Below are 20,792 nucleotides of genomic sequence, written 5' to 3'. Positions count from 1 at the left end.
TATCCACCTCTGCTTGTAATTGACCTTGCCTTGGAGACTGGGCTCCTGACCTGCCTGTCTTCTCCACGTGTTGTCTTCCACAGCCCTCTGATTCCTTGTCATCTCATCCCGCAGACATTCGCTCCTTATCACCCTTCCCTCCGCGAACCCTGACCCCGACTTCCCTCCCAGTGTCTGTAACGTAAGCTGCCCAAGACCGTCGCCGCTTCGGGGGGCTTGATCATTAGGTTTGCCTTATGGAAAATCAGGGTTTGATGTGTAAAAGTGGCTAAAACTATATTTTCTCATACTAACAAAATTTTATGTGTTTGGGGCTTCTAGGTTTAGCATGAGCTTTAACAGACATAATCTGAAATACTACGTGTTACCGAAAAAACCCAAAAAGGTGGCATTTGATTGCTTAGAGTGGATCAGAAAGCATCACCCACGTGAGTACAGACAGCCATGTGACAATAAATAAATGTCTCTTTAGTACCTCAGTAGAGAGTATATGTGTGTGCATAATAAACATTGCTTTTCCCATTATAATAGCACTAACTAGCTATTTATAGAACAGCGTATTGCACCTGTCTCACTCCTGGAAATTGTAAAATTCCATTTGGTTTGATAACAAACTCTGAGAAAAAGTATGAGATGACTCCCTCCTACACGCCCGTGCTACAGTTCGTCATTTCGGCGTCTCCTCTGGCCTCTGTCGGGACGGATTCTAGCACTCTGTGTTAGAGGCTTCTCCCAAGGATCTACCTCGGAGTTCTGTTACCTGAAATGAGATTGCGAAAGTCATAGTAGTTTTCCACGTAACACCCCCTTCTCCTTTCCCAGAGAGGACTGTTCTTGTGAACCACCTCTATTTCATGTTTTTAAAATTAACATACATGTTTGCTTGAACAAATCAGACAATGCAGAGAGACGGACTGAGTCCATGATTTCCTTTCCAGACCCCCTCGTCCCAGGCAGCAAATAGATAGACTCTGGCTCTGCTACGGAGAGAGGGCTTTTTCTTTAATACCTCTCTCATTTTGTGATTTTCAAAACGGTACATAGAATACGTGCTACTTGAAGAAACCCAGAGAGCAACAAAAAGGAAGAAGCAAAAGACAAACGTCACCTCAGGACAAGTCGCCAGGACCGTCTGGGGTTTACTTCCCTCCAGCAGTTTGTCTTTCCGCTAGCGCACTGTGTGTATGCTTTTTCTACCCTTAACCTGTTCTGTATTTTTTTTTTTAATGTTTATTTATTTTTGAGAGACCGAGTATGAGCGGGAGAGGAGCAGAGAGAGAGGGAGACACAGAATCCGAAGCAGGCTCCAGGCTCCGAGCTGTCAGCACAGAGCCCGACGCGGGGCTCGAACCCACAAAGTTTGAGATCATGACCTGAACTGAAGTCAGATGCTTAACCGACTGAGCCACCCAGGCGCCCCAACCTCTTCTGTATCTTGAACATTCTCGTGGCTCTTTAGAAAATTTAGAAACCACTTAATAGTGTATTTTTTCTCATGAAGCCTTTTCTTAATTAATCCCCTAGTGGTGGCCATTAAAATTTTTCTAATTTTCAAAGGTAGAAACAAAACTTGGCAGAAGCCGTGGTACCCCTTTATTTTCTAGATTAGTTTCTTAGAAGGAACGGAGTCAAAAGTTAGAAGTATTTCTAAGGCGGACGCATATTGCCTTCTGCTTTCCACAACCTTCGTGGAAGGCCGCCCTCCTGCTTCATGGCCAGTGTGAGATAGACCCCAGGCCCCCTCCATGTCCGCTTACGGAGTCCTCCAGGGGCCGAGCGGAAGGTCCCACCTTTTCTTCCCCAGTGCGCGTGAGTTCCTCACTTGAATCACTCTACGTCTGTGACCACCCTCTACTCTGAGAAGACCAGAGAGGTCTGCTCGTGGTTCACGTATTTCTACAAAAACATTGTGTTGTTTATGTCAAAAGCTCTCCTATCTCAGTACTGTTTTGGTGTCTTGGCAGATGACTCCGGGATAATCTACTGCCTCTCCAGGCGAGAATGCGACACAATGGCTGACACCTTACAGAGGGATGGTCTCGCTGCTCTTGCTTATCACGCTGGCCTCAGTGATTCTGCCAGGGATGAAGTGCAGCACAAGTGGATTAATCAGGACGGCTGCCAGGTAGCTTTTTCTAAAACACACAAATCAGGGAAATAAGCTTTTATAGGACGTGAGCAAACTTGCACATGCAGGAGGAAAATTGTTCTAACTCTAAAGACAGCAAACATTGGAGCAGCCAGGCGGCTCAGTCAGTTAAGCGTCCAGCTCTGGATCTCAGCTCAGGTCGTGATCTTACAGTTCGTGAGTCCAAGTCCCACGTCTGTCAACGCAAAGCCTGCCTGGGATTGTCTGCCTCCCTTTCTCTGCCCCTCCCCCTGCTTGTGCTCTCTCTCTCCCTCTCTCTCTCTCTCAAAATAAATAAACTTAAAAAAATAAGTAAGACTGTAAACATCAAAATAAGTCTGAAATTTAAAAAACATCTTTTTGAGACTTCCAAAGTTGCTTTTTCTTAAATAAAATTTCTTTTTTTTATTCAGCTGTAATTCGCCTTTTCAGAGTTTCTAAGTCAGTGGTTTTTAGTATATTCCCAAGGTTGTGCAACCTTCACCACCATCTAATTCCAGAATATTTCATCATCCCCCAAGTAAACTCCATACCCGTTAGCAGCCATTCCTCACTCCACCACCCCCAGCCCCTGGCAGCCACTGCTCTAACCACTGCTAGCCTGGCCCCATAGGTTTTCCTAGTCTGGACATTGCATGTGAGTGAAATCATACAGCCTGTGTTCTTTTGTGCCTGATTTCTCTTACACTTACTTAGCATAATGTTTTCAAGATTTACCCACGTTGCAGCGTGTATCAGTACTTCATTTCTTTGGTGGTCGGGTAGCTCCCACTGGACGGATATATCCTCGTTTGTTATCCATTCATCAGTTGGTAGACATTTGGTTGCACCCACTTTTTGGCTGTTGGCACATAATGCTTCTGTGAACATCTGTGGCCATGCTTCTGTTTGAACACGTTTTCAGTTCTCTTTGATGGGTACCTAGGAATGGAGTTGCTTAGTCATACGGTAACGCTGCATTTAACTTTTTGAGGAACTACCAAACTGTTTTCCAAAGCAGCCACTGAATTTTACATTTCCACTAGCAACGTGTAAGGTTCCAATGTCTCTGCCTTTTTTTTTTTTTTTTTTTAATGTTTTATTTATTTCTGAGAGAGAGAGACAGCGTGAGCAGGGGAGGGTCAGAGAGAGGGAGACACAGAATCTGAAGCAGGCTTCAGGATCTGAACTAGCTGTCAGCACAGAGCCTGATGTGGGGCTCGAACCCACAAACCGTGTGATCATGACCTAAGCCGAAGTCGGACACTTAACCAACTGAGCCACCCAGGCACCCCTGTCTCTGCCTTCTTTTTATTACCTATTATTGTCTTTTTTACTATATCCATCCTAAGGGATGTGAAGTAGTGTCTCATTGTGATTTAAATTTGCATTTCCCTAATAACTAATGGTGTTGAGATTTCTGAGATGACAAATCTGTCTCCCAAGTGGATCAAGAGAGAGGAAACTAAAAACGCTCTAGGCATCTACCACAGCAGCACGTGCCAGCCTTTGATAGATCTTTCTCAGTAACAAGGATGACTTTTAGCCTATGAAGTTTTTAGTTCACAAAAAGGGAAATTACCCTTTAGAGGTAGAAGATTTAGAGGAAAAATATCTCTCAAAATTATTTTCTAATGGAAAACAAGAAATCTTATAGCATAATAGCCCAGTGTCCTTGGAAAGATGTCAGAAGACTTGACGTATATGAACTGGAAGCACTCTCCCATAGGAAGATTACAGGCTGAGATGAAGGCACAAATAAAAATGAAATTTATCCAGATAAGGAAATGAAAGAAAGGCAAAACAAATAGAATTATGTATCAAGACACAAATGGTTCATCTCAGTGCAGACGTTTGGATCAATGAGGTAGTGAGTAACTTGAAAATGTGAAGGAAAGAAAACATATTAAAATTAAGGAAAAAAAGGAAAGTGATACTTGTTGGTGTCAGGGCATCAGGCGGTTAGCCTAAAAAGTATCAGTGTATCCAAGGAGGAGATCAGGATAGTTGGGGTAGATAAAATCGGCAGATGTGTTCTAAATGAACACATAAGAAATATTTAATGAATTTAAAAGCTTTACTTCAGTGTTACTGGGGTAAAACTTAAACATAGACGTAGTTCACTGCTTTGTTTAATTTACAAAGAGCTAAAAGAAATTACATTCACCAAGATAAAGAAATAAGATACTCTACAAAAACCAGACAGACCTGAGACTGTTTGACTACATAACAAAAGCAGGAACACACTGTCTTCAGAGTCAAGAGGAGGGAAGCCTGGGAGTGAAGAATGTCACAGCCAGCTTGTTGTCACGGGTGTGAACACAACGGAAGGGCACTGTGAGATGTGTAACGTCCAGAAAGTGGATCACCGCCTTATCTTCAGTGAAGGAATCACAGATGCCAGTCTTCCCTAACTTGTATATTTAAGCAAAATTCCAGTGTTGTTTTTTCTTATTCCTTTGATAAACTTTTTCTGAAGTTTGCTGGAAGAATATCCAAGTTTAAGTAACTGGAAGAATTTGGCAAGAAAAGGAAAACATGTGAATACAGGCTTTGCAGTACATTATAGACAGATCAGTGACACAGAAATCCAGAATTCTGGAAAATGTATAAAAACAGTATGTGGCAAGGAAGGCTTTGAAAAATAACAAAAGGAGGGTGATCTAACCAGTGGTACCGCTTACCTGCTGGCAGGAATTGTTATGGATCCTCCTACCAAAATTAATTACAGGTAAGTTAAGGCGTTGGTATTTTTAAATGTAGGAACCCTCACTGGAAGAGAACTTGAGCTTCAGAAAAGCTTAAAAGGAAGGAATTGCTAGAAATGATTAAAAACCTAAACACCTAACCACTTCTGTGTCAGTGAACAAAATTAAAGGCAACAGCAAACTGGGGAAATAAGGTCTTCAGCAAATAAAACATCCCAAAGAACATGTAAAACTTTGACAAAAACATGAATCTCAAATAGTAAATCACCCCAGGTTCTCAAGAGACATCAAAAAGGACCTGAGGGCTCCTGGGTGGCTCAGTCAGGTAAGCATCCCACTCTCGATTTCGGCTCAGGTCATGATTTCATGGTTCCTGGGTTCAAGCCCTGCATCAGGCTCTGTACTGACAGCAGGAAGCCTGCCTGGGATTCTCTCTCTCCTTCCTCTCTCTCTTTCTCCCTCCCTCCCTCACACTCGTGTGCTCTCTCTCTCTCTCTCTGTCTCTCAAAAATAAGTAAATACACTTTAAACAAAACTTTTTTAATGTTTATTTTTGAGAGAGACAGAGCGCGAGCCGGGGAGGGGCAGAGAGTGAGAGGGAGACACAGAATCTGGTAAGCAGGCTCCAGGCTTCTAAGCTGTCAGCACAGAACCTGATGCGGGGCTCAAACTCACAAACCGTGAGATCATGACCTGAACTGAAGTCGGATGCTTAACCGACTGAGCCACCCAGGTGCCCTAAAAATTTGTAATAAAAAATGAAAAGAAAGAGCCAGCAAAGTCTAAGCACAAATGTTTATCAAAGTGCAAATTTGCTGATTATTAAAGAAATCCAAATTTAAAAACAATGAGGAACCATTTTCACCACTTGTATTAGCAAACTTCTATGAACTGCTGGGGTTGCTGATATAAGAGGCGATTTCCTGCAGTGCTCATGAGTCTTTCTGGAAGAGAATATGGCAGACTGTACAGGAGCCTCAGATCTAAAATGTGGGCATGGAACTTACATAGATGTTTCTTTATGGTTTTCTTAAATTGGCATATAGCTGACAGACAATATTACATTTCAGTTCAGCACAGTGATTTGATGATTCTGTACATTACGAAATGCTCACCATGGTAATTGTACTTAACCACTTATCATCAAACACGGTTAGTACAATGTTGTTAACTGTATGATAGTGTTATTTTTAATAATAAATAGCCTAAATGTCTTGATAGAGTGACTGGGTACATTATAGAGCATTCCAGACAGTGAAAATGGTTTGTGAAGAATTTCATAATGGTATGAAAATGTTCAAATGTCAATGATGGGAAAATGTAGGGACGAATAGAACCAAAAGCGTGAAATCTCAACTGTAATAAAGAAAAATGAGGGGCTCTTGAGTGGCGTCTGACGTCAGCTCAGGTCATGATCTCACTGTTTGTGGGTTGAAGCCTCACTTTGGGCTCTGTGCTGACAGCTTAGAGCCTGAAGCCTACTTTGGATTCTGTCTGTCTGTCTCTCTCTCTCTCTCTCTCTCTCTCTTTCTCAAAAGTAAATAAACAAATATTGAATAGAAAAATCAGATGAGAAAAAGAGAAAAAACCCAAGTTCTTTAAGTCTCTATATATAGTATAAATATTCCACAATACACATGCATATAGATATGTACTTGTATACATTTATAGAAAACACTGGGATCAAAAATATGGCTTTAAAAAATTGGTGAGTTTTTGTTTGTTTTCAGACTAGCTAATCCTTACCATCAAGGTATAAGAACACAAGTCACTGGACAACCTTGATCTTGTTAGATTTGTAAGACAGACTAAAACTCCATTGTTTTTCTTCACAAAGAAATTATTATAGTCTGGGGTTTTAAAAGCAACACAGAAATAAAGAAGGAAGTAACAGCTCAACATACCAGTTTTCCCAGTGACAAGGCTAAAGGCCTCCAGGGGAAGTTGGCTTCAGGGTCACCTCCCTGGGAGCCTGCAGACTGCCCCAGACCCACCCCTCGACCTCAGGAGACCTTGGCCTTGGGAGACTTGCCCTTGGGGGCCACCCCCCCACACTTGTGGGCCCACTGCAAGCTGTACCCTGCAAGCCTGTGGGCTGCTGCCCCCGCCCCCTCCAGCCGCTAGAGGCTCCAAGGACATTTCCATTGATCAGAGTGCCATACGTGGGGGGTTGCGGGGGACTAGCCTGTAATGCCGGCCACAGCCATCCCCAGTGTGGACGAGCACGCCCGTTTGCTGCCCACCTAGTCCACCAAGTGTCGTTCCTCTCTCCCTGGTGCCCAGTGGTCAGAATCCTGTCATCAGCCTCAGTCTCTTGCTAGGTAGTTCGGTGGCTTCTGAAATACTGGTCTCGCAGCTTTATTTGTATAAAATGATTTTGCCTGGAGATGTTATGTTTCTGTCTGGGTTAATAAGTCCTAAATTTGCAACTGCAATGGATATTCTTGAAAAAGATTTTTTTTTACTAAAAATCTATTTATGAAGCTCCTGAAGTTTAACTGTCACCTTGCTTTAACTAAGTAATTTGCATCAGCCAAGATCCATGGTCTCCGGTCTTTTTTTTTTTTTCCTAATATAAGCAACTCTCAGACTTTTACCCATGAGAGTTCCAATAAAAATTTCATAAGTTTTTACTTTGAAATCAACTGTTGAGGAAAAGAAGCTGGTGTGTGATGGATCAGCTGCTCCCACTGGGAAAACAGACAGTAAACACGGGAGCAGGTGACCTTGCCATTGTTCCTGAAGCATCAGAGACACTGGCTGCAGTGATCACCCTGGAGCTCTTGAACGACACGATCATGACCATGTCGGGGCTGTGTGGGCAGTGCCCCTCATGCCTCCATATCAAAAACGTAAGGGGGCACCTGGGTGGCTCAGCCAGTTAAGTGTCTGACTTTGGCTCAGGTCATGATCTCACGGTTTGTAGGTTCAAGCCCCGTGTTGAGCTCTGTGCTGATAGTGCAGAGCCTGGAGCTGCTTCAGAATGTGTCTCCCTCCCTCTCTGCTCTCCTCTGCTTGTGTTCTGTCTCTCTCAAGAATAAACATTAGAAAAAACTTTAAATGAAAAAAATGTAAGAGAACCAGAGGTGACTACTCCAGAGTCTGGCCCCTTACATAACAACACCAACTCCACGAGAAAGTGCCTGCCACCTGCCACATGAGCTTCTCTTTACCTTTCTGGGCCTCAATAAAATTGCAGCTTATCAATGTGAAGATCTCATGTCAGTCATGCAGAAGCATGGGACCAACTTAAGAAACTAGCTTGTTCTATAGTGTCCATTCTAAAGCAAACTAGAGGCTAGAGCTTCTAGAGGCATCTGCGATTAAAACATGCCTTTCAATCTCTTCTGAGTCTAATAGGCTTTTGCTCTTCCATCAGGTAATCTGCGCGACAATAGCGTTCGGAATGGGGATTGACAAGCCCGACGTACGATTTGTGATCCACGCGTCTCTCCCTAAATCTGTGGAGGGTTACTACCAGGAGTCGGGCAGAGCTGGGAGAGACGGGGAGATCTCCCACTGCCTGCTTTTCTATACCTATCATGATGCGACCAGACTCAAGAGACTCATCTTGAGTAAGTCCAGCCGTACCATAGAGACATCTGTCCTCTTCAGTCTCGCGATAGTCATCTACTCCTGCTTTGGGGGTACTTCTGGTCCACCTTTCTGCAGATAGTCGTAAAAAACTACAAGTGTTTATGTAGACGCAGAAGTTTTACTTCAGTTCACTTTTATTACAGAAGTAGTACGTGCTTGTCACGTAAAACTCAAACGATGCAGGCGTGTGTCTGTGGACATGTATGAGGCAGGAAAGTTCCAAAGTGTGCTGTATATGGCTCCACTTGAGGAAACAGCCCCAGCTGTTGGTTTCCTTTGTATCCTTTCAGATCCAGTCTCTGCACTCATCCTTTCATATAACACATATTTCAAACATGCAGAAACGTAAATGGAAGGGATAACGAATGCTCATGTACCACCAGGTTAAGAAAAGAAACACCTCCCCCCACCCCACCCCCCGTATATCCCTTTCCTGTCTCAGTCCTCCATCCCCCATCAGAGATAAGCAGTATCTTGTTTTTGGTGTTTACTTCTCCCAAATGCATATATTTTGCAATGTGAGTGCGATTATATTATATGTGCCTTTCTTAGGTAGACATACGATAACTTTATTGTTTTCATTCTCTGCTAAGGTGCAGCCACACGTGGTTTGACTACATAGAATTCCATAGCACGGTTTACTCCATGGCTATGTAACCAGTCCTCTTTGAATGGAGACTTAGAGTTTTTGTTTTTCACGGTTATCAGCAGTGCAGTATTGAGCATCTTTGTATGGTCATCTTTGGGCATTTGTGACCTTGTCTACAAAGGATGCATTTCCAGACTTAGACTTGCCAGGTCAAAGCAGATACATATTTCAGAGTTTTGGTACGCTCTTCGCCCCTTTTTCTACTACGTTGTGCTAGTTAAATACATTTCCTAAGTCAATTTTCTATTTTGAGACTTCTTTTGAATGGGCCCCGCCAGAGATCCCGCACATGGGATATGACCCTTGCCAGGCGCTCTGCCAAATATTGTATCACCTTTTTTGCTCATAGCTTTTGAGGCAGAGTTTGTCTGATGAAAAAAGTGAGCTTCGCTAAGGTTTTGTAACTCACCCGCAGGAGCCCCGATGGGCAGCAGCAGAGGTAGGATTGGGGGGCACAGTGGTGGCGATACTGGTGGAGGCGTCGCTTGGCACCTGCTGGTGCTGCCGTCCTAACTGCTTGATTCTGTCCCCTCGTTCAGTCTGCGCGACAAGCCTGGCAGTTGCTGCCATTGCTCCCCTCGCGTGGCAGAGGAGGGTGTGAGATGCAGAGCCGGGCAGCGCCCTGTCTGGGCCCAGGTCTGCCTGACCCCCAGAGCCCACGCCCCTTGCACTCTATCTAACAAGACGATTCTCAGTGAAAAAGAATGAAACTTTTAAACTTAGTGTGTCCGTGTGTTTTTAAACAGAACCTAGAAGTTAGGTCCAAACAGTTTAATAAGCACTTAAGTCTTAAACGCCTAGCAACGTTTTGGAAAAAAAGTAGCACTCATAAACTAGAAAAACAAATTGTTATTTTCTTAACTAACCGCAGTTGCTTACGAATGTTGAGTATGTGTGTCATTCTCAAACCTTGAAATTAGATTAGACACTGCCACCCTTATTTCCTGTTTCACATGGATTTACTGGAGGTACTTGTTTTTATCCCAACAACCGCAAAACTTGAGTTTCGCAGAGATGGCCGTGTTGGGAATGCAGGGCGGCACCTCAGACTAACGTTTGGTGTGGGGTCAGGTTTGTCAGGTACTGTGGTGTTTCTCTGACACTTAAAGTACCCCTCCAGTTTTCGCTGCGGCACCCCGGGGTTCCTTGGCACACTGTTCCGGAGCCACTGGCTTACGTGCTTCCATCCCAGATGCCCAGGGGGTGCATGGCCCACTACGACAGCCCCATGCTCTGCCGACTCTGCACTCCAGTCACATACATGGGTGTCTGATAAATACAGTAAATTTCATTCAGATTTTCATCGTTGGGAACAACAAAGATTTGAGAAACATTGTTCAGCTACTCTTGAAGACGACTTTCATTTATTCCTGTAAAACTAAAGCTTTGAGGGATAAGCATACTCAGTTGATTATAACATAGAATGATGTTATATTGATATATCATGCTATTAGTAATTTTATTTCATTTAAGATTTAAAGTTATATGAATGTATTCTGAACATTTTCGTGGTATTTTTTTCTGTTCTTTTTACTCTAATAAGTGTCTTTACTATGTGCTTCACCTCTTTCAGTGGAGAAAGATGGGAACCGTCATACAAGAGAGACTCACTTCAACAATCTGTATAGCATGGTGCACTACTGTGAGAATATAACAGAGTGCAGGCGAGTGCAGCTCTTGGCTTACTTTGGTGAAAATGGATTTAATCCTGATTTTTGTAAGAAATACCCAGATGTTTCTTGTGATAATTGCTGTAAAACCAAGGTAAAATAAGAATGTTTTAAATTCTTTATAATTCATGAAATTGCCAGGACTTTTTTTCTTTCTTGATTTAGCCAAGTTAGGTTACCATACGTGGGCCCTTGGGGATTGAACTGGGATTCCTCCCCATAGTAATTTGGAATAGAAACTTTTTTTTTTTAATTTTTTTTTTAAGGTTTTATTTATTTCTAGGAGAGAGAGAGACAGCATGAGCAGGGGAGGGTCAGAGAGAGAGGGAGTGACAGACTCTGAAACAGGCTCCAGGCTCTGAGCTGGCAGTCAGCACAGAGCCCGACGCGGGGCTCGAACCCACGAACCGCTAGATCATGACCTAAGCGAAAGTCGGACGCTTAACCAACTAAGCCACCAAGGCGCCTCTGGAATAGAAACATTTAGTGGTAATTCTAGCGGGTGGTTTTCAAATTAGAAGCCTATGAAGAGTTTACTGGAGCTGTCCAAAATGCTGAGGTTATAGATGTGGACTAAGGGTTACAGAATATCTTAGAAATATCGTTAATCTGTAGATGACCCAAAAAGATCTGACATGTGCAGGTAGAATATTTAAATCCAATTCCAACTTATATTGGAATATCTCATTCTCAATAGAGTTATACTGACTGGTGGACCGTGCGTTTGAATCAGGTCAATTACGTTATTCTATAAATTGGTTGTTTAAAAACCATAAAGAATTAATGGCAGTAGCTTCTAGATGAGTTTGCTATTGTCTGTCCTAAAAATAACTGTGAGAAGTTGTCAAATTCATTCATCAGGTATTTTACCTATCGTGGTGATTCTGTGTTTTATTTTTTTTTTTTAATGTTTTATTTATTTCTAGGAGAGAGAGAGAGAGATAGCATGAGCAGGGGAGGGTCAGAGAGAGAGGGAGTCACAGACTGAAACAGGCTCCAGGCTCTGAGCTGGCAGTCAGCACAGAGCCCGACGCGGGGCTCGAACCCACGAACCGCGAGATCATGACCTAAGCAAAAGTCGGACGCTTAACCGACTAAGCCACCCAGGTGCCCCAAGTGATTCTGTGTTTTAATGTCGCTGTACTTAACAGAGCATTTTCACATTATCTGAAATGTCGGTGAGGTGCCTGAGTGACTCAGTCGGTTGAGTGTCCAGCTTCTGCTCAGGCCATGATCTCGTGGTTCACAAGTGCAAGCCCCACATCCGGCTCTGTATTGACAGCTCAGAGCCTGGAGCCTCTTCAGATTCTATGTCTCTCCCTCTTTCTCTGCCCCTCCCCCACTTACGCTGTCTCAAAAATGAATAAATGTTTTAAAAAGTTTTTGTAAATGTCTGCAAGGTGCTAGGGATTCACAGATGAATGTGATGTGGGCCAGTTCGTAGACTGGAGGGGGACAGACGGACATGGATTCACATAATTGTAATACCACACAATGAAGTGCAGTTACGGCTGTAATACCACAGAGCTGCAGCGCAGGCCAGAGCAGAGGGTGACATGCCCTTCCCTGGGGTGGAATCTGTGCATTGGCAGCCTTCTCCGTCCCCCAGCTCTCCCCCATCCCTCCCCTGAGGATGTTCCCAATCAGATCTCATTTAGCAAATATTTGCTGAGTGCCTGCTCTGTGACAGGCACTGTTGTAGGAGTTTAGGATGCATCACTGAGCAAAATAGAAGGATCCCTGCCCTCGCGGGGCTTACATTCTAGCATAACCAGTGCGTGTTAAGTACAGCGGTACANGGTGGTGCACGATGCCTTGCTAGGTAAGGGGGCCCAGGGAAGTCTTATCATGAAGGTGCAGCTCCCTGCATGTGAGCATTCTTGGCCCCAAGGCGGGGGTCCATGCCTGTGCATTTGAGGCATACAGGGCAAGCCCGTGTAGCTGAGCAGGGCCAAGAGTCAGGGGAAAGGAAAAGGCAGCAGGCCAGAGAGCTAGCGGAGGGCCGAATCACCGGAGGTGTGGTGTGACTCCCCCTCCCCCAGCCAGGATGTTTGGGGGAGGACATTTGGCAGAACGGATCAGTTTGGTTTGCGGTGTATTGAGTTAGGTGTGTCTGTTAGATTGAGGAATTCTGCAAAGAGGCTTGTGGTACATGCGGATTTGGGCATATAGGTGGTATTACTCGAAGCCACTCGGGCAGATGAAATCTTCGGGGGCGTAAGTTTAGACCGAGGAGAAGAAAACCAAACTTCTGAGCCCTGGGACATTAAGAGGTTAAGGACAAGAGGAGGAGCAAGCTCAGAGGAAAACCAAAAATACCCCCAGAAAGTGTTTTGGGATTGGAGGTTGTGCGAGCCGCTCAAACCCGGCCACTAAGCCAGGCAAGGAAGGGACCGGAAGATGCCACTGGATTTAGCACCGAAGGAATCAAGGTGGCTTGCATTTGTTTAGCCAGTTTCAGTGGAGGGGGGGGAAACCAGAGACGGTGAATACAGACAAGTCTTTCCAGTTGTGCTTCAAGGATGAGCAGGGAAATGAAACAGCAGCTCGCAGGGGAAGAGGCCCATGTATGCGCTGATAGGCACCTGTCCAGGATGAAACATGACATGTAAGGAGAGGAGAGAGACCCACTGGAGCAGTGTCCTTAAATAGGGCGTGGGGAGTGTCTAGTGTGCAGGTCGGGAGATTGGCCTTAGGCGGGAACCTAGCGAGTTCATCTGGAACAGGAGGAAAGAGAAGGCCGCGCGGGGCTGATGCTGGTGAAGGGATCTGCAGAAGCTGTCTCCTGGCTGCTTCGGTTTTCTCCGTGAAGTGGCAGGCACGGCGGCAGCGGACAGGCTAAGGGGGGACTGGAGAGCAAGGAGAAAGCGAAGTGGCCGCCCAGGACAGCAGTGGGCAGACTGTACCTTAAAGGGCCAGAGTAAATACGTCAGGCTTTGTGCGCCTCGGCATCACGGTCTCTGTCACAGGTGCCCAGCTCTGCTCTTGTAGCCTACATGCAGACATGAACAATAAATATGTCGCTTTTCCGTGACCGTGTTCCGGTAAAATTCGATTTACGGAAACAGGCCTCCAGCTTGTGGGCCGCAGTATGCCCACTCCTGCTCCAGGAGAGTGGAGGAGCGATAGACTAAGGCCGCATGATGATGACCTGCCGTGGTCAGGGGCCCCTCGAGGGCTGTGGCCACTTGTTGAAAGTGCAGACATTCAGCGTGGTCATCTGTGTTTCTCCAGCCAAGTCCAGCTAGTGAGGCGCAGGCACGCAGTGAGGAAGAGTTGGATGTAGTGTCTCGTCAGGCATTGAATATGATGAGGTGGCCTGGGAGTTGAGGGTACATGGAAGGTAGTATTCTAATGAGCGCTGTGGAATTTAAGTCAAGTCAAGAGATCATTTAATGGGAATCAGTGGGTGGGCAGAATGTACTAGATGGCGTGAGCTGGCAGTCATAGAGTGCCGTTATTAGGCCACGGTGGTGGGCGTGACCACGGGAGTGAGCAGCTGGCATTCACAGAGGACAGGGTCACTGGGGCAGAGGAGGTCGAGATGCCAGAGGCCAAGGTGTGGGGGGGGTCACTTGTCTGCTAAGTCACCAAGAATCAAGGCAGGAATGGTGTTAGAGGAAAGGGCAGGACCCTGTTTCATGACAGTTCCAGACAGAGCCTCAGAACCACTAGCGGTTGTGAGAATAATACAAGAAACCTGTTTGTCTTGAGGTTGTTAGACCACAGCAGGTGAACGCGGGTTAGAAGGTGAGGGGGCTGCGGAGGCGGCACCGCGGGTGGGGGTACTGAGAGCTGACAGAGCCGGGTTCGATGAAAGCAGACAGGTCCTGTGGGAATAGCGGCTTGAAAAAGTAGGGCAGCGTGTGGAGACCAGTGAGGAGAGGGAGAGAGCAAGGTGATGAGACCATTGGGAAGGATGACTGGGCCACCAGAGCCCCCAAAGTGATCAGAAGTCACCGTCTAAGTAGGTGCCAGAGCAATGTTCTAGGAGGTATGAAGGGTTGGAAAAGAAGGAGAGACCCTTCCCGCCCACCGCATGCTATCAGGTAATTGAACAATGAGAGGTGCGCCTGTAACATGGTAATAAAACACGTGTAGTAGAGTGCTAATTGTTCTAGACGCAAGGTCCCTGTGAGAACTTGGGAAAGAAAGAACATTTGGAACTTGGGTTTTGGTCTTGGTCTTGGTTTTGGTGTGGAAACGGTTTGTTATGAGACTACTGTTGTTAGTAGTAAACCCTAGCAATCTAGGTTATCGTCTTAATTACACTGACAGTAATCTCTGTTCATTCATAGGATTATAAGACAAGAGATGTGACTGATGAGGTAAAAGATATTGTAAGGTTTGTTCAAGAACATAGTTCCGCACGAGGAACACAAAAAAACCCCCATTCCGCTCCTTCTGGGAGGTTTACTATGAACATGCTGGTCGACATCTTCTTGGGTAAGTTCTCTGTTTTAAAGTTTCAGTTATAGCAATTGAAATTGAGCATCTACAGAAATCATCACAAATACGTAGAAAAAATCTCTTTTGTCTGTCTTGTAGAACTTAAAGGACTTCACAATAAAACTTTGAGTAACAAAAGAAAATCAGCCTTAATGAATTATAACAATTATTTGTATAGAATTTATATGTCAGTAAGATGAGGTTTTCACATTCAGAGAAGCGAGTAATAGGGCAAAATGGTGCCGGGGATTAAGAGGTACAAACTTACAGTTAGAAAATGAAGATGTCATGGGAACGAAAAGTACAACACAAGAAACGTAGTCAGGATTGTTGTTGAAAACATTGTCTGGTTTCAGATGGTGACTGCACATATCATGGTGAGCGCGGTATAATGTACACAAGTGTTGAATCACTATGTTGTACCCCCAAAACTGATGTAATATTGTATGTCAACAACACACCGATAAAAATAATAGTAATCATAAAAATAGATACAAAGAAAATGTTAGAGCACATACAATTTCGTCTCAATGAGTGGAATATAAATCGCTTGGTGAATTACCTGTTGAGTGACTTCCGTTTCCGGATGGCAGCCTGGGCAAAAGTATCTGTCTTATTTGTTTGGGGCCCTATTAAAATAATAGTGAGGAAATAAAATGGGGATTTGATTCATAAGGGTATAGATAACCAGAGAGAGACCATCATCAGATTCAAGATTTTTCAAATCTTTTAGGGAACGAATGGAAGCATATAGACGAGTGGCGTGAAATCCAGTAAGCTGCCACGCAAAATTAATGTAGGGGAGAGTCGTAGAGGAGGAGGGTCATCAACCAGGCAGAACTGCATTATCAGGGGCCTTAGGCCACATCTGCAGGGTCTGCAGATCCAGGGGGTGGGGGTGTAAGCAGGGAGCCCCAAACAGGAGGGGCAGTTCAAGTCGGCCCACGAAAGCACTCCATCAGATGCCAGCCTGGGACTGATTCCGAAACAAAAATAAAGTGGCCCGAGGAATAGAAAGGCAGCCGAGTTAGGGGCCAGAGCCCCCAAGCAGCATTTGGGGCCCACCCACTTACCTTAAAGCAAACCTGTGAGCTGGATATCCCTGTTCATGGGAGGGATTTAAGAGGAAATAGATATAAAATAATGGGGGAAACCCATTTCAGAAGTTGAAGCTGATCCCTGAAGGTTAACTACAACTGCACAGATAATCAAGAGAGAAACGAAGTAAGTCTTTGACCTTAAGGATAGAGACAACTTATAAAATAAGTAGTAGCATTAGGAAGAAGGAAGGGCAAACTCGTAATTTAGTTTCTTCACAAAGACTTAAGTAGTAATAGAATGTTATAGAAAAGAAACAAAGAATGAGAGAGAGCTGCTAAAAATTGTAAATGATTCACATGGTAAATTTAGTGGAAATGTTGGAAGGTAGAGTCAAGAAAATCTTCTAAGACTTGAGCAAAAAGATATATGGAAAATATGAGAAAAAACAGATCAATTCTTAGGAGACGTGAAATCTGACAAAATTTTTGAAATAGAAAATAAATAGAAGGAATTATCAAATCAAATTTCCCTGAATGAAAGAGAAAAAAGCTTTCAGTTTAAAATGTCCACTGAATGCCAAAGGAGATGCTTTATAAGATGAGATTTAAGAACACCAAGAGTGTGGGGCACCAGGTGGCTTAATCAGTTGAGCTTCTGACTCTTGGTTTCAGCCCCCACCAGGATCCTAGGGTCATGGGATCGAGTCCGGCATTGGGCTCTGTGCTGAGCACAGAGCTTGCCTGGGATTCTCTCTTTCTCCCTCTTTCCTTTTCTTCCTCCCCTCTCCTTCTCTCTCTCTCCCTCCCCCCTCCTCCCTCCCTACCTCTACCTCTCTCTTTCCAGCTCACTCACTCTCTAAAAATAAGACAAATCTTATTTTTTAACAAAAGGATAAAAAGAATATGAAGAGTAAAGTGATGTTGGGTAAGAAAAACTTTTGCTCCACCCTGTTAGATTTAGTGTTTGGGGGCCTGTGAATTAAACTGACAAAAGACAGATTTAATCAAAATGTGGCTCAAAGAGCCAATTAAAATTGGGGCTTAGGGGTGCCTTGATGGTTCAGTCAGTTGAGCACCTGACTCTGGCTCAGGTCACCATCTCAGGGTTCGTGAGTTCAAGCCCCACATTGGGCTAACTGCTGTCAGTGGTCAGCGTGGATCCCACTTCAGATCCTCTGTCCCCCTCTCTCTGCCCCTCCCCTGCTTTCGTTCTATCTCTCTTTCTCAAAAATAAATAATCATTTTTTAAAAATTAGAGCTTATATACCATCTTAATAGGGGAGGGAGAAGGAGAGGAAAGGACACTTACAGGAAGACAAATGTTGGGTTTGTTGTTGTTGTTGTTTGGAAAATGAATGGGCCCTTAGCATAGATGAGAGGGAGATAAGATAGTTTTGTGACAATGTTTAGGAGTGGTATAGGAGGCTTCTCATCTCCAGGGATAAAAATCATTCTTCTCTGGTTACTCCCAGGGAGGGAATTTATGACATTGGAGTTTTGCAGGGAGGTCTCTGCTTTTTACAGATAAGAGATTTCAGGAACTCAAATGCCGTCTGCTCAAAATAATTTTTATGCCACAGTGGCATATTCTGGACCCCTTCAGAGATAATCCTGAAAACCGGGAAGGAAGAAACCAAAGCCAAACTGGCATCAGATTAATATCAGCAACCCTAGAGGCTGGTAGGCAGAGCAGTGAGTGCACGTCCTGATACCATAAACAGAGAAGCGGACCCACAAGTCCAGGGTCAGAAAGCCCACATCCACGGCTGCGCAGCAGGTCCACTAAGTAGTCTGTGCAGATTATAAGAGAAAGGCAAGAAAAACAGATCCCAAGCAGGGTGGAGAAGGAATCAGAAATGAAATTTTTTGATGACAGTGGAGAACGTATGTTAATTGTCAACAGAATAAGAAAAGCACTTAGAAATTCCATGGGAAAGATTATGGTAAGAGAGCTAAGGTCAAATATAAAACAAAGGAAATTGTCACACGATTTTGAGTCATTGATAAAATGTACCCAAAAAATGATCCATTTGTCTGGATGTAGTAAACCTTCTCCGGAAGGTTACACGGGAGTCAGGACTTTGTAAGTAGGGACAGAAGCTTTGCTGATGAACTACAACAGGACAGGATGTGTTCATCTGGATGATAGAAGATACAAGTACAGTAAGTGAAAGGGAGTACTCGGAAGACTCGAGGTGCTAATATCCTCCGAGGTAGAAGGTAGAGAGAGTAGCCAGAAGTTCTGCCTAAAGTTAGAAGATAATCAGTAGATGAACCACTATTGATGTGTAACTAGCCAAATTTGGGGCAAGGTAAAGTGGAGGGGGTGGTGTAAATGAGATAAAGCTTTATCCTTTCATAGCGGGGGGGTCAGCAGACGAATTGTCAGGCGGTGGCTCTGGCGCGTGCAGTGACAGCAAGAGTGAGGGCTGCTGAGGAGGTGGCCACCTGAAGAGCTGAAAACAAAAGCTACTTGAAACATGATTGCCTTGGGGCGCCTGCCTGGCTCTTCCGAAGAGCTCCATCTTGGGGTTTTGAGTTCAAACCCCACGTTCAGGGTAGAGATTACTTTAAAAAAAAGAAAGAAAAAAGACCAACAACACAAAACATGGCTGCCTTCCAGAAGAGAAGAAGATGGGGGAGGGGAGGGAAGGACACAGGAATGCTGTACTGTATTTTGTTTTTCCCACGTATGTGTCTTACTTTAATTCAAAAATCAGATAAAGCAACTAATAGGTTTAATTGTTTTTTTAAAGCATCAATAACCTAGGGACACCTGGGTGGCTCTGTGAGTTTAGTGTCCAACTCCGTCTTGGCTCAGGTCACAATCTTGCGGTTTGTGGGGTTGAGCTCGCCTCGGGCTCTGCGCTGCTGACAGCAGGGAGCCTGCCTGGGGTTCTCTGTCTTCCTCTCTCTGCCCCTCTCTCACTCATGAGTGTGCACACGTGCCAGGAAAGAGAGAGAGAGGGAGGGAGAGGAAGGAAGGAAAGAAAGGGAGGGAGAGAGAGAAAGGAAAGACAGACAGACATTACTGGCCTAGATTGGGATAGGAAGGTCGTTTTCTCAGTTCTTCATTTGTTCCTTCTGAATCCACTCGTTCCTCAGGACAAAAGCTGCTTTTCCGGCTGATCTTCCCTGTCTGGATTCCTGCCTTCTAGTTTGGGCCTCTTTTGGGGGGTCAGGAAGAACAAGGAGTTGTAGATAAAATAATTTATTATTTTAATGTTTATTTAATTTTGAGAGAGAGAGAAAGAGAAACAGTGCAAGCCGGGGTGGGACAGAGAGGAGACCCAGAATTGGAAGCAGGCTCAGGCTCCAAGCTGTCCGCACAGAGCCTGATGCGTGGCTCCGACTGACAAACCCATGAGATCATGACCTGAGCCAAAGTCGGACGCTTAACTGACTCAGCCACCCAGGCGCCCCCAACTGCTGATATTTTGATGTATATTTGTGTACAACCACATATTTATTACATTGTATAATTTATATCACTTCTATATAAAAAAATATATAAATACAGCTTCAACTGTCTCTGTAAAGATTGTAAATTCCTAGAAAGATTACTAAATCAAGCATTTTTCTGACATATTCAATTTCTCATTAGCTCTTATATGTTATTAAAAAAATTGTGTTGGTGCACCTGGGTGGCTCAATCGGTTAAGCGTCTGACTTCAGCTCAGGTGATATCTCATGGTTTGTGAGTTCGAGCCCCACATCGGGCTCTGTGCTGACAGCCTAGAGCCTGGAGCCTGCTTGGGATTCTGTGTCTCCCCCTCTCTCTGACCCTCCCCTGCTCACGCTCTCTCTCTCTCTCTCTCAAAATAAATAAACATTAAAAAAAGAAAGAAAAGGGGCACCTGGGTGGCTCACTCAGTTAAGCGTCCGACTTCAGCTCAGGTCATGATCTCACGTTGGGCTCTGTGCTGACTGCCAGCTCAGAGCCTGGGGCCTGTTTCAGATTCTGTATCTCTCTCTCTCTCTCTCTCTCTCGGAAATAAATAAAGCATTAAAAAAAATTTTTAAGAAAAAGAAAATTGTTTCACTTTGCTTTTCTTTTTTAAATATCTCTGCACCCAGTATGGGGCTCAAACTCACAACGCTGAGATCAAGATTCACATGCTCTTCCAACTGAGCCAGCCAGGTGCTTTTCTTCCCTTCCCCCCTTTTTAAGTAATCTTTTTTTTTTTTTTTTTTATTTTTTTTTTTTTTTTTTTTTTTTTTTTTGGGAGGAGGAGAAAGAAAAGAAGGGGAAAGTGAGTGAGTGCACCTGCATACGGGAGCAGAAGAGAGGCATAGAGAGAGGGAAAAAGAGAATCACACGCATGCTCCACACTGTCCTTGAGAGCTCAGGAACCATGAGATCATACATAACCTGAGCCAAAATCAAGAGTTGGGTGTTTAACCAGCTGAGCCACCCAGGCATCCCTAACTTCTTTTCACTCTGTTAAATTAACTTGCTCTGCTTTATTATGTTATGCCTTGAATTCTCACCCACAATTCCAAACTGGTTTCTTCAGAACTTAACTTACAAATGTGAATGGTCATTGATTATTACTTTTATAAATTCTTTTT

The 20,792-nt window shown here is 44.3% G+C and overlaps 1 protein-coding gene across 8 annotated transcripts in view; it reads left to right on the top strand.

Moving 5' to 3' along the window:
* The window catches only part of BLM (BLM RecQ like helicase), an 85,337-nt gene that overhangs the window by 54,271 nt on the left and 10,274 nt on the right, over positions 1 to 20,792 (top strand). For all 8 annotated transcript variants that reach the window (XM_077774234.1, XM_077774235.1, XM_077774236.1 and 5 more), the window contains 5 exons: positions 322 to 428; positions 1,965 to 2,125; positions 8,195 to 8,390; positions 10,635 to 10,825; positions 15,030 to 15,177. In XM_077774234.1, the coding sequence (XP_077630360.1) occupies positions 322 to 428; positions 1,965 to 2,125; positions 8,195 to 8,390; positions 10,635 to 10,825; positions 15,030 to 15,177 (803 nt within the window). The remainder of the gene's footprint in view (positions 1 to 321; positions 429 to 1,964; positions 2,126 to 8,194; positions 8,391 to 10,634; positions 10,826 to 15,029; positions 15,178 to 20,792) is intronic.

Source organism: Crocuta crocuta, unplaced genomic scaffold (genome assembly GCF_008692635.1).
Source record: "Crocuta crocuta isolate KB4526 unplaced genomic scaffold, BGI_CrCroc_1.0 scaffold7, whole genome shotgun sequence".
NCBI lineage: Eukaryota > Metazoa > Chordata > Mammalia > Carnivora > Hyaenidae > Crocuta > Crocuta crocuta.
The sequence above is the reverse complement of the archived record's forward strand: the minus strand, read 5'-3'. Positions and strand labels throughout refer to the sequence as shown.